Below are 18,410 nucleotides of genomic sequence, written 5' to 3'. Positions count from 1 at the left end.
GACGAGACCACCGTTCACTACATAACACATGGGAGTAGCATAGCAAACCCGACAAATGACATGAGAGATTTTATTGTGGTCTTGTGTAAAAATGTATATCTATCCGGAACATCAGCATGAGCTGGAAACCAAAGGATAGGGTTGATTCCTTGTTATTAGTTTCTTGGGGTTTTTCAATATGAAATGTTACTTGAATTAAAATGCCTAAGAAAGATAAACCATTATCCAAGTGTTCCCAGTACATCTCTCATAAAAATGGACTAATATGACATGCAGTAGTTTTTTGCCTCTAAATTTTAGCCTGCTTCCTAGTGGATAAGTTTTGTATAGGCCTGTGCTCCAATTTTGGTATACGTATTCTCCCTGCATTCTGCCAAGTTGGATTATTAGACTGATGGCTCATTTTTTGCTCTCCTATTAGTTTTATCTGATTAAATGGTTTTCCTGGGAACCCAGGAAAGTCTGTTGGCAGGCATCAGTGAGAGATTTAGACTACTTCCACACTGGGGCGTTGGGGACGTTGGCGGTAAAGTGCTGCTATTTTTAGCGGCGCTTTACCGTCGTTTTTAACCCCCGCTAGCGGCCGAAAAAGGTTTAAAACCACCTGCAAAGCTCCGCTGCAGCGGTGCATTGCCGGCGGTTCGGCGGTGCTGCCCATTGATCTCAATGGGCAGGGACGCTTTAGGAGCGGTGTATACACTGCTCCTACAGCGCTGCAAAGATGCGGCTTGCAGGACTTTTTTTGGTGTCCTGCCAGCGCACTGCTCCAGTGTGAAAGCCCTCGGGCTTTCACACTGGAGTGAGAGGAGAGGCTCTTTACAGGCACTATTAGCGATATAGCGCCTCAGTGTGAAAGCAGCCGTAGTGTTCGCGTACCTTTTTGACAGAAGCCCACAGTGCATGCAGTAGTGGGTAGTTTTTGTTTTGAAACCGTTGGCTGATTTCCATTGAACTTACTTGCATGGGTGAGATTTTGATGTAAATCAAGTCTATTTAAATTGCTAATAAAAAGGCTCGATTTAAATCATAATTTTTAAAGAGCAACTGTCATATCTGTCCCGCAGTGGCTCCTCCTCTGATCTGCTGTTGACTCACCGACAGTCTTATTCACTTTAATGGGATGGCTGGTGATGCGACAGTGACACAACAAGGTGAGGGACGTGGTGGCTGCAGGTGAATGGATGCCCCGCTAACAGGCACTGCCATGATGGATTTGAAATGACAGGTACTCTTTAAATGTAAGGACTCATTCTTCATGGTAGTTGGAATCTTTAATATTTGCAAACAAAATGAAGGTTTAGAATAATAAACTGTCAGGTTAGTAAAACAGCGATATCAGAACTGATTTAATCATACAGTTTGTACTGTACATAGATTTGAAAAACAATGGGATAAAGGAATATTCCTTTATCCCATTCCTTTTTTTTTTTTGTTTGTTGTTGTTGTTTTTTTTTTTTTTTCTCTTGTGCTTGTGTACAGTTTGTGATGAGACAGATTGTTGAAAATGGATTGTAATCCCACCATAGGTAGCAGAAGCTTTTACATTTGAAACCAGTTATAAATCTTTTTAGTGTAACTTTTTATTTTTTTCACTTTATTGTATTTTATAAACCTGCATACTTTGAAAGTATTTGCTGTGGATGCATAGTAAGACATTAGTTCAAGTGTACATTTTATCTTGGCTATGGGGGCTCCTACTGACAGTGGAAATCCCTGTGTTTTGATCTGTCTTTGGTGCTGTATTACTGTAAATAGTGTGGACTGGGTAATTACTGCTTTAAACTTTGTACTAAAGAATTTTGTTCTCTATTGCAGAGAAAGGTATATCGAACTACAACACACGTGCCTTCTGAACTTGGTAATATTATGGATTCAGAAACATTTGAGAAATCTCGCCTTTATCAGCTTGATAAAAGTACCTTCAGTTTTTGGTCTGGATTATACTCTGAAATAGAAGGCACAGTAAGTTTCTTGTGATTGTATGTGAGTAATCAAAAAGTGTGTGTGTGTGTGTGTGTGTGTGTGTGTCTATATATATATATATATATATATATATATATATATATATATATATATATATATATATATATATATATATATATATATATATATTACATGCCACCAAAAGAGAACTTGGTATAAATGTTGTTATAAAGCACATTTGAGTAATTGTCAAACTATCACAGCAATGAAACCTACTGAAATTGCTTGATGCTAGTGTTGATATGGATAAACAAGCTGCTGGCAGGTTTTCAACAAGTTCTGAGAAGTCCTGCTAGCAGCTTGTTTAACCGCCTTGCTGACCAGCGATGAACCCATATGTTGCTGGACTTCAAGCAGTTCTACATCACTCCCGGTTTACCTGGATTTCAACTGCACCCCTTCTTTTTTTTTTTTTTTTTTTTTTAATCGAAAGCATTCAAAAACACTGATCTTAGTATTTTGAATGCTTTTAAGGGCAGCGGAGAAATTTAGGGTCTTGGACTCCCAAATAAATTCAAGCAACAGTGTAAAAAAAAATTGATAAAAAAAGAAAAAAAAAAGTAACTGGCCCCGCCTCCCTGTGCTCATGCACAAAGGTGAACGTGCACGTTGATCCTGCACGCAAGCAAACATTGATTATCCCACATGTGAGGTATCACTGCGAATGTCAGATCATGGGCACTAATTCTAGCAGTAGACCTCCTCTGTAAATCTATAGTGGTAAAATGTATGTTTGCCGCTGTTGCACAGGCGTGTGCAATTTTTAAAGCATGACCTGTTTATCTATTTACTTGGCATAACACCATCTTTTATATTTTACAAAAAATGGTGTGTGTGTGTGTGTGTGTGTGTCTTTTGTCCAACTCCAATCCAACTTTTATTGCATTTCATGACATACATTTTTATTTTTTAAATGTTACTGTATTTGTTACATAGTAAGGTTGAATAAAGACACAAGTCCAAGCCGAGCGAGTGTGGGTGCACGTCCACAACTGTCCCCATCCCTGCACACTGCATCCCATCAAGATGCTCCTCCACTATATATATATATATATATATATATATATATTACACATTGGTCCCCACCCCCAAGGAGCCCCATAATCCAAGGTCCCAAACTCACATTCATATACTAGGGCCAATTTATTTGGACAGAAGCCAATTAACCTACCAGCATGTCTTTGGAGTACCCGGAGGAAACCCACGCATAGCACAGGGAGAACATGCAAACTCCAGGCAGGTAGTGTCGTGGTTGGGATTCGAACCAGCGACCCTTTTTACTGCTAGATGAGAGTGCTACCCACTACACCACTGTGCCGCCCACCTAAATGTTACTGTATTTGTATTTTACACTACTTCTGATCTACAGGATTATGTTTATATTTGGTGATCTAGCCTTTCTGAATTGGTGTTGTACCTTACACTTGTCTTTTGTGCAGCTCATTCTTGTTTTAGGAGGCATCCCTTTCCTGTGGAATGTGTCAGAACATGTACTGGTTCGTGGAGGCTTCACTCCAGAGTATGAGGTGGGTTTGAAATTTCTTTTGTTTGAATTTTAAAGTCCATTTGTTTTAAATGTTGCCATTAGTTAAGGATAAGGTTGCATTTTAGGTGTCATCTCAGCTATAGTTTTCAGTAGTTTTAGAGGTTAAATGCAGCAGCTTAAATATTACTGTGAGTGGCAGCAAAAAAGTATCTTATCCAACTGTTAATATTTAAAGACATTATTGACCAGTAAAATCCATTTAAGTAACTGAATTGAGTGGTTATTTTACTTGTAAATTATTATTTTTATTATAATAATTTTTTTTTTTTTTTTTTTTTAATCCTAGATTACTCACTCGCTGATATTCCTGTTACTTTCCACACTGTTCAGTTCCCTGACTGGTCTCCCATGGAGCTTATACAGTACCTTTGTTATTGAAGAAAAGCATGGCTTCAACCAACAGGTAATCCTAGTTAAAGAAAGGCATGGCTTTAATGGCTAAGTCCACCTTTTTGGAAAAAAATATATAAATGCCCCCAATGTAACTTAATACATGCATGTATTTTTTTTTTTTTTTTTTCTGGACAGGAGCCTGGAAAGTGTAACTGCGATCAGTTGATTGGGGTTACAATGCTCTGGCTCCTGCAGACTTTCTGCAGCTGCATGAGCATACCAAGGTACAGATCTTCAATAAGGGGCTAGAGGAAGTGTCAATGGACTACTACAAGTGCAGTGATGTCACCACACTTGTGCTCTATTGAGAAGGGCGTCCCTTTGCCATAGTGGCAGGTGGAGCCCATAATTGTTCCTTTGACAGTCCTATGAAAGTATGATGCAGTTGGAGCCAAACACAGCCATTGATTTGAAAGGAGCCGGGCCGGTAGGAAGATGAACCCCCTGGCATCTTAGGGAGGGTGGGTGGCTGTGCAGACTTTTTAAATATAGGTGTTACGTGAAACATGCACAGAAAAGTAGACTTTGCCTTTGGTGTGCTGGCAATTGGAGTATAGCTCATGAAGTATTTTATAATCGCTTGCCAACCACCTCACATAGGAGTGTGGTGGCAGAGTGGCTCTCCTGTGCTGGATCACGTTCCTAGTACATGATTTGGCACCTCCTGGAAGGGGGGATGCAGCAAAGCGGTTGTGCTGTGACTAGACAGCACAAGCCGATTAGCGTGTCCTGGACAATTTATGACTGCCAGCCCCCACTGATTGGTGAGGAGAGACACAGAACAGAGCTCTGCCTGTGTAAACAAGGCAGAGCTCTGTTCTGTCAGCAGGGATGTGGTGGATTTTGTTTCCTTGCAAAGCAGTGAATTAAATCCAGCGCATTCCTTGCAAATTAATTTTGCACAAAAGTTTGTGTCTACAAAAGATGGTGTGTGGGGTGTTTTTTTTTTTTTTTTAATATATACTAGTAATGGTGGTAATCAGCGACGTATAGCGGGACTGTGATATTGCGGTAGACAATCGGATAATGACACTTTTTTTGGGAACCAGTGACAGGAATACAGTGATACAAATATACACTGTCACTGTACTAATGACACTGGTTGGGAAGGGGTTAAACATCTAGGGTGATCAAAGGGTTAAATGTGTGCCAAACCAATGTCTTTGTTTACTGGTTAGGCACACATTTAACACTTTGATTGCCCTAGATGTTTAACCCCTTCCCAGCCAGTGTCATTTGATGAGAAACAGTTGTATTTATAGGTGATCTGGCTACTGGTATGTATCCAAGCTATGAAAATATATATATATTCTCTCTATATCACCTATAAATACAACTGTTTAAGAGGGCTTGTAATCTTCATCTAAAAGAATGGGTATATATTTGGGATTGTTTTCCCTGTGTTTGTACCAATGAGTCAGTTGTCTGCTGCCCTGTAGTATCTGAGGAGGATCATGTAAACTTAGCCCTGGTCTGGACAGACACTGAGCTGAGAAGGCAGCAGATGAGCAACACTATCGTCTTCATGATGGGTGAGAGCCTGTCATATTAATCTTTGTTCCTATCAGGTGTTAATCTTGGTAAGAATGTTTTAGTCATCAAGGCTGAGGATGCATATATTTTTATGTGATCTTGTTTAATTTTTCATCTGCGTGTTGCTGTGGTGCATCAGTCTATTCTAGTTCATTTGTTCTTTTTTGTTGATTTTGACCTGATGATCTGAGCCTGCTTGGAGATCTATTACCAGACAGTGGTACTGCTGCTTTCTTTAAAGAAAAGTGTACATTGGGTTTCTTTCAACTTCCAGAAATTTCCATGCCCTGGAAGTTTGAATGTCTAACACAACTACACACTCTGATGCATTTTGCCCCGCCCTGTGGGGCTTAGTCATAGGAGTCCCGGTGGGCAGGGCAAAACGTATCAGAGTTTGTGGTTGTGTTCACCTGGGCTGGTCAGGCGTTGCAGCGATCTTTTCCGCTTTACATTTACTAGCCGTCTGCATTGGTATCAGGATAAGCCTGCACCCCCATGCTCTGGGACATATGGATACACCTTTCACCTCTACCTTTTGAGCGGTGCCAAAAAATGATATAACAGGTCACATTCTGTAAAATCTGTACACTTTTATTTTTTTGTATATGAGATCTAAAATACTGCACATTATTCTTAATGCACTGAGAATTTAAGTTTTTTTTTTTTTTTTTTTTTTTTTTTAGTCTAGAATATTAGGCCATTAATGAACCTTTTAACCACAGCAATATAGCAGTGTTTTTATGTATTTATTCCGTGTGTTTGTAAATTTAGACCCTTGGATTCTTCTTCAAAGATGCCGTAAAGAAATTCTTGGTCACTCAGTGCATTCTTCTTCCTGTTACATCTCTTTTGCTGTATATAATCAAGATTGGCGGTGACTACTTCTTTGTCTATGCATGGCTCTTCACTCTGGTGGTGTCTCTGGTAAGAAATATAACTGTACCTATATCCTGATATTGATATCTTGATGTGCAAGATTTATCCATATATTTCCTTACTTTTAGGTACTTGTGACAATATATGCAGACTATATTGCACCCTTGTTTGATAAATTCACCCCACTTCCTGATGGAGAGCTAAAGGATGCTATTGAAACAATGGCAAAAAGTATTTCCTTTCCACTGACCAAAGTTTATGTTGTTGAAGGTAAGAGGCACCTTCTGAAAGCAAATGTACTAGAGACTATATTCTCTTCCAACTGCCAAGATATTTTCATGGTTTTGCCTAAATGTGATTCTATCGCCACGTTAAACAAATGATTTTTGGGAGGCATGGATTTGGGGAAAGAAATATTCACATGTTAAATACTAAGCTAGATATCGGTTTGGGGTCCCTGGTAATATAGGGCCACAGTTTACAGCTTATTAAATATATGTTCAAACTCTGTGTTGGGCCTACTGTCACATATTGTGTTCACTATTTTTAAAAGCTCTTTGCGGTGGCCATTCACAGCCCAGTCTAGTGCTAACTGGATGGCCTGTTTTGCAAAAGGGGCTTCATGAATACTTGGTGTTGTAAACAGAATTTCCAACTTGGAAAAATCTCTCAGATGGGATTAAATGAAACCGTCTATTCACAAACTACAGTACATCTGGTCCTGACAGGTGTGAGGAAAGATGTTGTGACGTAGATGAGTATCTGAGCTACCTACCAAGTCTTGGAACATGCTAGCGGTCACATTTGCTATTTCTAAACACTAAAGCTGGCCATAGATTATGTGATTTTTCTTTCCTGCAACCATGGGTTGCAGGAAAGGAAAATCGCTCGCTTTTCCCATCAACACAGTCAGAGTTGATGGGTGGAGCTTTTGTTTGGGGCGAGCACAGGGAGCCGTTCCTGCCTGGAGAACAGTGGTTATTGCTAGCAGCTATAGCCACTGTCAACAATCGCATGTAAAAATCTATGCGATCGACTTGGGTACAGTCAACCTGTCCATGGATGGCTTGCATCTTTGCTGAGATTCGAACAATCTATGGCTGGATTAACACCATCAAAAAGTTTTTGTATTGACTAAATATAAATGCTGCCATTGCTGACCTCCCCACATTTAAGAATGAGAGACTGCCAATCTAATCCAATGGCTTCAATGCTTTGATTCACCGACTCTCTAAACAAGTATGCAGATTTGTAGTTTTGACTTCATGCTGTATCTGGATTTGCATGCGTGTCTCTTGTTTGACCTAAAATAATGAAGCCATTATATCTGACTTGCAGTTGGCAAAAAATGCCAGCCTGTATTGTACCACCAACTAGTCGGGAACTGTAGCATCACTGCGTACATTGTAATGTTTCACCGGGAACAACATTCCTACTACATACATGTGCATAATACGATTCCCACTAAGAAAACTGGGTCCACCCCTACCCCATGGCATTCACTAAAGATCTATTACGTGTGTGTGTGTGGGTTTTTTTTTTTTTTTTTTTTTTTTTCTCTCAGCCTTATGTAATTTTATTATACAATTGTGTTATCTAGGCTCAAAACGGTCCTCTCACAGCAATGCATATTTTTATGGATTCTTTAAAAACAAGAGGATTGTTTTATTTGACACACTCCTGGAGGACTACTCGCCACTAAACAAAGACAACGCAGAAGAGACCTCAGACAATGAAACTGCTGAAATGAAGTTGAGAGCCAAGGTGAATTAAAAGTGAAATTCCTTAATTAGGGTTGCACAACTGAAATGCTGAGGGCTGTTTACTCGGACAGGAATATTCAGTCATGGGAATTGCGATTTAGTTACATACTAAGTTGTTTGCTGTTTTGTTACACCTGAAAGGGGGGGGGGGGGAATTGCTTTGGAGTCATGTGTGCTTGCTTTAAATTATGAGGGTTCTTCAAAATGTTTCTGCACGCTTTTTTTTTTTTTTTTTGATGTAAGCTTCGCGGCCATCTTCACCACAGTGTAAAAACTCCTATACTAGACTGCAAGGTCAGCCAGCTTGCCAGACAGACTAGTCACATGACGCTCTCAGACAGACCAATTACTACTCCTCCCGCCCTCACCGTTTCCAACAAAAATATAAAGGTGTGGAAACTATTTGAAAACCCGCTCGTATATTCCAAAAAAAACCACGGCCAATTGGTCTCTATAGGCAAGTTCTCTCTCTTGTGAAAAAAGAGGTGTTAAATTCCAAAAGAGACCCATCTCAGTACAACATTTAAACTCCTGATATATGTATTTAGGTAAGTGCTTGAAGCTGTTGGCTCATCATGATAGTCAGTCGATTTAGCAGTGGCTGCCTGTGTTTTGTGTATCATTCACTGAGGGATGCAGTCTTGCCTTTGAGAAACGGACCATGTCTGAAGTGGGTGGACACTAAGACTTAGTTACAGCTCTCATAGACTATATAGCCTTCTGCATGACACATAGAAAGGAATTTAGTAAAACTGTAGCAGTTGTGCATAGTAACCAGTAAATATATACACACTTGTTCAATTAAGCTGGTCATAGATGAAACAATTCTCTTTCCTTCCACCATGAGTGGAAAGAAAAGAAAAATTGCTCAAATCCCCTGTCAACACAGTCCATGTTGATGAGGGAATGCCTCCCACTGCAGTATTGTATTCATCTAGCAGGGGGTGTGGGGAGCATTCTCAGCTGGTTACTGCTAGCGGCTATAGCTGCTGGCAGTACTCGCATGTAGAAAAATCCTACATGCTGGATGTACCCAAAATGATCGATCAACTTTGGTACATCTAACCTGCCCATACAGGGTTTGAATCTCTGCCATTTCCTGCTGAACCGGCTGAGATTTAAACAGTCTATGGCCGGCTTTAGCATTAAAAATGAGAGATGGAACCTAATTAGTTGCCATGCACAGCTGCTCCATATTCTGTCTGCTTAAGCCTTGGTAAATTCCACTCATAAAACAGGGGCTCTTTTTGTACGAAAAAAAATTTAATGTAAGGTAAATCCAGTAACCCTTATCACCAGAAACATTATTTTTCTTCCCAGTCCCTAATTTCCATTCCAGGATAGCATTTGTACACCAAGACACCCCATTCTGCAGAATCCTCTGGCTGCTAGTAAACACTTTCTGAGGCTTCTGAGCTTGCCATACAGGTCCAAAAAAAAAAAATCTGTTGGTCACACTAAGAACCACCTATCCTATCTGCATATATCTGATTATTTGTGGAAGTTGTAGTAGTGCACTCCCAAGAGCTGTTCCTTCCATTTAATCCTTAAAGCGGTTGTATTCACTCTTGGTAAGTTTTACCTACAGATAAGGCTTACCCGTAGGTAAAAAGAATATCTTCTAAACCTGCAAGATTTAGGAGATATTGACCCTGCATGCAGCTGCTGAAGTCTGCAGCGCATGCGCTCTGCAGGTCCGGCATATCCTGCCAGAAAGAAGGGCTTCCACACGTATGCGACTTCGAGTATTCACAGCGCTTCACTTTTTCCACATTTTGTTATGTTAGTCCTATTCCAAAATTGATTACATTCATTATTTTCCTCAAATTCTACAAACAATACCCCATAATGACAACGTGAAAGAAGTGTGGTTTTTAAATCTTTGCAAGTTTATAAAAAAAAATTTAAAAAAATCACGTATTCACAGCCTTTGCTCAATACTTGTTGAAACACCTTTTGGCACCAATTACAGCTTCCAAGTCTTTTTGAGTATGATGCTACAAGCTTGGCGCACCTATTTTTTGGCAGTTTTTAAGATTTTCTTCTTTACAGGACCTCGCTAAGCTTCATCAGGTTGGATGGGAAGCGTCGGTGCACAGCCATTTTCAGATCTCTCCAGAGATGTTCAATCAGGTTTAGGTCTGGACTCTGGCTGGGCCACTCAAGGACATTCACAGAGTTGTCCCGTAGCCACTCTTTTGTTATCTTGGTTGTGTGCTTGGGGTCATTGTCCTGTTGGAAGATGAACCTCCACCTTCATCTTCTAGGGGTCTAGAGCGCTCTGGAGTAGGTTTTCATTAAGGATGTCTCTGTACATTGCTGCATTAATCTTTTCCTCGATCCTGACTAAACTCTGTCGCTGAAAAACATCCCTACAGCACGATGCTGCCACCACCATGCTTTACCGTAGGGATGTATTGGCCAGGTGATGAGCGGTGCCCGATTTCCTCCAGACATGATGCTTGCCATTCAGGCCAAAGAGTTCAATCTTTGTTTCAATCTTTGTTTTAATCAGACCAGAGAATTTTGTTTCTTATGGTCAGAGTCCTTCAGGTGCCTTTTGGCAAACTCCAGGTGGGTTGTCATGTGCCTTTTACTGGAGGAGTGGCTTCTGTCTGGCCACTATACTATACAGGTCTGATTGGTAGCGTGCTGCAGAGATGATTGTTCTTCTGGAAGGTTCTCCTCTCTCCACAGAGAAATGCTGGAGCTCTGTCATAGTGACCATCAGGTTTTTGGTCACCTCCCTGACTAATGCCCTTCTCTGATCTCTGTTTGGCCGGGCGGCCCACTCTAGAAAGAGTCCTGGTGGTTCCAAACGTCTTCCATTTACAGATGATGGAGGCCACTGTGCTCATTGGGACCTGCTGCAGAATTTTTTCTGTACCCTTCCCCAGACATGTGCCTTGATACAATCCTGTCTCTGGGTTCTACAGACAATTCCTTGTACTGCATGCTTTGTGCTCTGACATGCACTGTTAAAGGGGTTGTAAAGGTATACATTTTTTCACCTTAATGCATTCTATGCATTAAGGTGAAAAAACTTTTGATAATACCGCCGCCCCCAGCCCCCCGTTTTACTTACCTGACACCTCAAAAACTCGCCTGCTCGTTCCCGACCTCCATTCAGCCGATCAGCCTGGTCGCTGATTGGCTATAGTGGATGGATTGAAAGCAGCGCAGTCATTGGCTCGCGCTGCTGTCAATCACATCCAATGACGCGACGCGCCGGGGGGCGGGGCCGAGTGATACAGCGAGCGGCTATAGCCGCCGGCAATAACGAACCACCATGTGAGGGAGCTCGCATTAAGGTGGTTAGTTATTGCTGGGAGGAGCTGAGACAGCCGCCGAGGGACCCCAGAAAAGCAGGTTCGGGGCCACTCTGTGCAGAACGAGCTGCACAGTGAAGGTAAGTATAACATGTTTGTTATTTTTAAAGAAAAAAAAAAATTACCTTTACAACCCCTTTTAACTGTGGGACCTTTTATATAGACAGGTGTGTGCCTTTCCAGATCATGTCCAATCAACTGAATTTACCACAGGTGGACTCCAAGTTGTAGAAACGTTTTCAAGGCTAATCAGTGGAAACAGGATGCACCGAAGCTCAGTTTTAAGTATTTACAGCTTTTGCCATTACATTTATGTACATGTGATTTTAGTTTTTTACTTGCAAAGATTTCAAACCAACTTCTTTCACACTGTCATTATGGGGCATTTGTTTGTAGAATTTTGAGGAGCATTATGAATTTTTAATCCGTTTTGGAATAAACGTGGAAAACGTGCAGCACTGTAAATACTTTCCGGATGCACTGTTTGGAGCAAGAACCTGTAGGCTTTTCAAACCAATTCTTTAGCTTCTTATCACATAATTCTACTTTTGTGTGATAAGGCTGCAGTGGGCCATTTAGAAGGGAAGGGGATTCAGGGCCTTTTAGAATCATCAGAAACAGGAATTCTAAGTGTCCAACTCTGCTATGAAAATCTCTCATTACATGCTATTAAAGAGTGTGCATTCTCACAAAGCCATTAAGACATTTGTTTTGTGTAGATTGAATATATATCTGGTTAAACCTGCCTTCAGCTGTCCCTCCCATTATTCTCTTGTGTCCCCATTGCAGGCTGAAATTATGTAGACCAACTGGTGTCCTCCTATGGAGCATGCTTATATTTCAGTTCCCTTCTAAGGTCTTTGTTTCCTCCTCCTTCTCTTCTTCTTCCCTTTTTTTTTTTTTTTTTTTTTTTTTTTTTTTTTTTTTTTTTTCCCATTTTTGTGCAGCCCATGTGACTATATAGAGTGTTACACATGTGGGCATATACAGTGTGGTAAATGACACTCCCCTCATCCATGTCCTCCTATTGATAAACACTATGGGGTTGTCTGGATATAGTATGCTGATTAATCACATTCACTGAGACTCGCAAAAAAGCCTTAGTTGTAATATAAATCAGTATTAAAAGTATCAAATGTAATTAATACACGTATAATAAAAAGCACCTTGGATGCGGATGCTGACTGAAACTAGCCTTCACTTAGTTCAGACATCTCTGACTCAGCCTACACCATATTAAAGGAGAAGTACAGCCAAAGCCTGGATCACAGGAGTGCAGTTCGCTGTCAGCTGAGGTCAGAGCCAGTCCAGCCTTGGGCAAGATCGCAGCAATGAAGTTGTTATCTGCCCACATGTCTGGGCCGGCACCCAGCTCAGCCTTTAGATCACCTAGCTAAATATGATTCTGAAAAAAAAAAAAAAAAAACTCCATACTACTTTTATTGCACCAAAAAATACAAATTTGATGTGCAATAAAGATTTTATAGGGAGCTATTTAAACAGTTTTGCATTTTGGTATTTTATTTGAATTGCTGTTGCTCTTTAATTTTTTTTTTTTTTTTTTGTCATGTGACTGGCACAGCACCAATCAAAGCTGGCCAGACACTGACTCACACTGTAGTGAGCATACATCAGAAGAGTAATAGAAGCCCAAAGACCATTCCCTGCAGATGCCAAGGAACAGTTAAAGATCACACAACAGCAATGCAGAAATAATGTACTTGGAGGATTAAAAAAAAAATACAGTGCCATGTTCTAAATGATTTATGTGAATAAAGTTACTGGATAGGTAGGTGGGGAAGAGCCATCCTATTTAAAATAAATTAAAAACAGTCAACAGGTAAACGGTCTTCTGAGTTTAAATGTGACCTTTTTTTTTTTTTTTTTTTTTTTTTTTTTTTTATCTTTGGTTAATTGAGTGAATGTTTTGACTTTTTTTGCATAGCTTTGGCTGGCTAATACTTTTGTTTTGTTTTTTATGAGGGGTACAATGCTCTAGTGCACTCCAATCACAGTGGTTGCTTAAAGTTTTGAAATATATATATATATATATATATATATATATATATATATATATATATATATATATATATATATATATATATATATATATATATATATATATATATATATATATATATATATATATATAAATTTTTTTTTTTTTTTTCTCCAAATCTAGAATGCTAATAAGAAGCAAGGCTGCAACAATCCTGAAGTTCTGGCTGTTCTGGGACATGAGCTGGGCCACTGGAAGTTGGGCCACACAGTAAAGAACATAGTCATTAGTCAGGTGAATACACATTTACAGTATCTTATGTTTTCGAGATAATGGATGTATGTTCAAAGACTATTGTAAACTTTAGTTAATGTAAACTTTACTGAAAGTAGAACTCTTGTATATTTCTAGCACATTTTCAAGTAGTTATCTGTATTTCATAGTGCCCTTGCTATTCTTAAAGTGGTTGTAAACCTCAGACATGAAATTTATAACAAAGCATATCCCTATAGTGTGTACTTGTCTCTATCCAGAGCACAAGGTGTCGTTTCTGTCTGCTGCCTCGATCCTCTATCAGCATTAGTCACTTCTGACAAGTATTCCTGACACCAAGATGTTGTAATATGTTGGCCGATTTATGTATAATGTTGTATTGGAGTGCCATGTTGACCAGAAATTCAGTTGACTTGTCCAAGTCAACTGAATTTTAACATAGCAAGGGGACAGCTGAAGACCCTTGATGTGTTAAACCTAATTGAACATTTCAAAGGGTGTTCAGGTGGTATCTGTTAATCTAATTACACATATCTAAGGGGACTTGTTGATGTTGATATGTGGGAGTGCAAATTGGGGCGGTTTATGACTGCAGCTGTTCACGGCTGGGGGTTGTTGTCTGTCTGAAAGACTAACGTATATCAAAGGCCTGAATGGAGACGGCCAATCAAATTGCTCAGCCATTCAATGTCTAGTGAATATAACATGGTGTTAAGTCTATAGTCAATGTATAGTTTTTGTCTGTATATAACTATGAAGGCACAGACCTAGGAAAAAATGGGACTCTGAATTATATACTCTGTCGGATTTTTTGTGGACTTTGGACCTTGTTCTGTGTTGGAAGTCAATAAAGTGCATCTCTCTGGAAGAATTGGGTTGCTGCAAAGAGTACTTACTAATTATTATACCCAGGATACTACTACACATATTACTATATCACTGCACAAGATAAAAATATTGAGAGGGGGAGGGGCCACCAGTTGATAGCCTCAGCTATTTTACTGTGTGCTGTATGAAGGGGGTGTGTTCTTTCCTCCCAATTAGCTGTCAGAGCTCTCCTTACTGAGCTCTGCAGAGTGACTTAAGCTTTCCGCTGCCTGTTTTTGGACACCTCAGACAAGCTTTATAAATTTGGGGCTTTGAATAGATGTAGAGAAGACTGCAAATAAACTTTTATGTAAGAGGATTTGTTTCATTTCTGTATTACCTGAGGCTAGTCACTTCACTGGGTATATATAAAAGGATTTTCAACCATTTTAATAACTGCAGGTATAAAGCCAATTACAGGATCAAATGTAAAGTGCTATTTTTACCCTGAGCAGATTATTCCATTAAAGGCAGTTCTGCTTACTTAATTTAACAAATATGGCTGTTCCCATGTACTTATTCAACTACTGTATATTTAGGAATGTGTTTATAAAACATTTGTATTAGCCTGTTGGCAATAAGCTGACTACCTTTTTTAAAGATCTATATTCTCATCCACTGTTTTGGAGTATTTCTAATGAACGGTTGGATTTAACAGTATGTTAGTATATTCTACTCTTCTTTTATATAGTACATTTCTGAATATTTTGCATATTTAAATGAAAAATACAGAGATTGTTAACACTGTCTTCTACATTGGTGGTTAATGTTCAGTCTCTAACCAAGTTGCTGTCTGCTTGTCCTACCCATGGTTTGTTTACAGTCGTTAAAGATGGCATTTTAAGAATTGTATTCCATAGGTACGTTGGTCAGCTTGGAACTATGTAAGTTTGCATATCTCGTAACTGAGCGATCCCTGTGGAAGCTGCAGTGATAGCAGCAGTTTTTCCTGGTCCAATGCTTCCTCTCTGCACACTAACTACAGTGGGCTGCTCACTTGGGACTGTTAATAATAATAATAATAATAATAATATTATTAAAAAAAATTCTTTAAATTTAATACAAGTCATTCTTTGATTGGATAACATGACAGTCATGGTGTCATTGCCTGCCTCCTCACTTCGTCCAGTCAAAGAATGCTTTGTATTCGTTGAAAAAAATGCCAGGTGTTCTGGGAAGCGGTGCCAAGCGATCAACTTCCTGTAGTTGCTCCTGCAAAAGGCATGGGACCCAGAAAACTGCTGCTATCACTGTGGTAGCAGCGACTACTAAAGTGACTTGCAGCTTCCACAGGGATCACTCGGGTATGAGATGTATGTGTACATGGACCAATGTAGCTATGGAATAAAATTCATACCAAACTTCAGCTTTAAAGGCCCTACTTGTCTCTTCTGCATCCAGGGAATCAAATCTTTGTTCTCAAAGAGATATAGATGCCACTGGTGTTTGATACCTGGACTCCCATTACACTCTGACAGATGCTACATAACTAGAGAAAACCGTATTGGTGTAGCAGCCAGTGAGAGGAAAAGGAGTATAGCATGGAACAGGATACCAGCAGCAGCTGTAGCTTTTTTATTTTTTACAGGCAGCTTACTCCGTAATTTTAAAGCATGATTGATGCAAACCCTTCCCCACACCATTTAAAAAAAAAAAAAAAAAAAAATGTAAGCTTTAATGATGTTGTTTTGAGTTCTACAATTTTGGCTACCTAACCTAAATTGTCCTGGAACCTAGAGCTCAACATGGCACCTACAACATGATTTATAACTGTTTTTTTCTTTGTTAATATAAATTATTTAGAATATTCATTTTTTTTTTCTTTCCTCCATCAGATGAATTCGTTTCTCTGTTTTTCTTTATTTGCCGTGCTCAGTGGTCGAAAAGAACTTTTTGCTGCATTTGGATTCCACACAGCACAACCCACTCTCATAGGCCTGATGATAATATTTCAGTTCATATTTTCTCCATACAATGAGGTATTGCAAAAAGCTAATCAATAAAAACTCTAACAATTTTAGCTTCAGTGTAAATGAATTTAAAAGCAACAACTTTACTGTGGAATTATTTGGTTGATGGGCAGTTCATATTATTGCAATGTGGAAGTGATGGTCTTCTAAAAATGAATAGCAGATAAAAATGAAGGCTGTGGGTTATCCTTTATTCTGTCTATGCCTAGCACATGCATTATTGAAGATGCTGGAAAAATGTAAATGGTTGTGGTTTCTAGTTCTCTTACCCTATTCAGAAGGAAGCATGAGAAGTGTTGATGGCTCATCAGTGTGTTGCCACTCCTACAGTGCTGAATCGGTAGGCTGTAAGAGATTGTGACCTCATTTCTTAACTCTGACGAAAAAAAAAAAAAAAATTGAAGCCACCCTCCTGGCTGTGCTGTCTGGCAAAGTTAAGTTAATCACAAAAGTGGCTGGACTAAATAAAAGGGGGTGGGGGATAGAATATATATAATATATATTGCTCCTATATTTGAAAGAATTTAGCTTTAACAGCGTGTCAGTCAGGTTACAGTGGTGTGACTATAAGTGTGTTGGTCGGATCTCCCATTACATGTTGCCATTAAAATCTGCCTATGGACAGTCTTGGTGTTGATTTGCTAAAACTAGACAGTGCAAAATCTGGTGCAGCTCTGCATAGAAACCGGCTTCCAGGGTTTATTTTTTTTTTTTTTTGATTGGCTACCATGCACAGCTGCACCAGATTTTGCACACTCCCGCTTTAGTACATCAACTCCTCCTTTTTGTATTCATTGTTGTTCTCCTAACTATATAAGGGTTGTGTGTGTGTGGGGGTGTTTTTAATAATTTTTTTTATTTATTTTTTTTCTCCCCTTCCTAGGTTCTCTCATTTTGTTTGACTGTGCTGAGCCGAAGGTTTGAGTTCCAAGCTGATGCATTTGCTAAGAATCTTGGAAAAGCCAAAGATTTGTATTCTGCCCTAATTAAACTAAATAAGGATAATTTGGGATTCCCAGTTTCAGATTGGATGTTTTCAATGTGGCATTATTCTCACCCTCCCCTGTTGGAAAGACTACAAGCTCTGAAAGGTGACAAGCAAAACTGACAATATTTGCAATCGCCCAAAGATAAAACAAGAAGAAAACTTACACCAGTATCATTAGGTTTCTTTTGTCCCCTTTTGTCAGTTTGAAATTCTACATAGTGCTCTACCAAGTTATGATTCTAAATGTATCTGTGATACATTGAATAGGGGACATTTTAAGGACCTGAGAAGAAGTGTATAAAATGTAAATGACATGGTTTTTCTTAAATGAATTTATGCTTTTAATTGACCTGTATAAAAAGCCTTATGTTGCCTTTTTATTAATTTAAATGGACTTTGTTTGCTTCAGACTTTTTTTTTTTTTCCAGTGAATTATTGTGGGTTCTTGTGGAGTTGAACAAGAACATTTTACTGTAATATATGTGAAGTTCATTTATTTTTTTTCCTTGCAGCAGTTATTCCAGAGAAAACATTTGTCAGTAAAGCTGCAATTCAAATAAAAACTTTATATGAAACCATAAAGCTGTTTTTCAGGGTGTTTTTATAGTTGATTTATAGCAATGCAGCTCTTGGCTTGTAGCTTGCACATAGCTTGTGCAGAAAGCAGAGCTGTGAGAGGGATCCAGCAGACCTACTCACTAAAGGCTGCCTGCAGAAAATTGAAGGAGGGGGGATGGATACAGGACCAGTCACCCTGTACAAGAACAAGCATTTGCATTTATCTGATATGCACATGGCTTGTTCTGGGTTAGTGACTGACTCAGGCTGGGTTCACATTTAATATCGATGCGGCTCCCAGCAGGGGTCCGGTGCGACCTGGTTCATCGTTT

The 18,410-nt window shown here is 39.3% G+C and overlaps 1 protein-coding gene across 1 annotated transcript in view; it reads left to right on the top strand.

The window, feature by feature from the left end:
• The window catches only part of ZMPSTE24 (zinc metallopeptidase STE24), a 30,868-nt gene extending 12,766 nt beyond the window's left edge, over positions 1–18,102 (top strand). Inside the window, exons 2-10 of the mRNA XM_073615443.1 lie at positions 1,816–1,962; positions 3,423–3,509; positions 3,816–3,932; positions 6,227–6,379; positions 6,460–6,601; positions 7,932–8,095; positions 13,606–13,716; positions 16,398–16,541; positions 17,416–18,102. Coding sequence (XP_073471544.1) covers positions 1,816–1,962; positions 3,423–3,509; positions 3,816–3,932; positions 6,227–6,379; positions 6,460–6,601; positions 7,932–8,095; positions 13,606–13,716; positions 16,398–16,541; positions 17,416–17,640 — 1,290 coding nt within the window. The 3' untranslated portion in view covers positions 17,641–18,102. The remainder of the gene's footprint in view (positions 1–1,815; positions 1,963–3,422; positions 3,510–3,815; positions 3,933–6,226; positions 6,380–6,459; positions 6,602–7,931; positions 8,096–13,605; positions 13,717–16,397; positions 16,542–17,415) is intronic.
• Positions 18,103–18,410: the final 308 nt, after the last annotated feature.

Source organism: Aquarana catesbeiana, linkage group LG02 (assembly GCF_042186555.1).
Source record: "Aquarana catesbeiana isolate 2022-GZ linkage group LG02, ASM4218655v1, whole genome shotgun sequence".
NCBI lineage: Eukaryota > Metazoa > Chordata > Amphibia > Anura > Ranidae > Aquarana > Aquarana catesbeiana.
The sequence above is the reverse complement of the archived record's forward strand: the minus strand, read 5'-3'. Positions and strand labels throughout refer to the sequence as shown.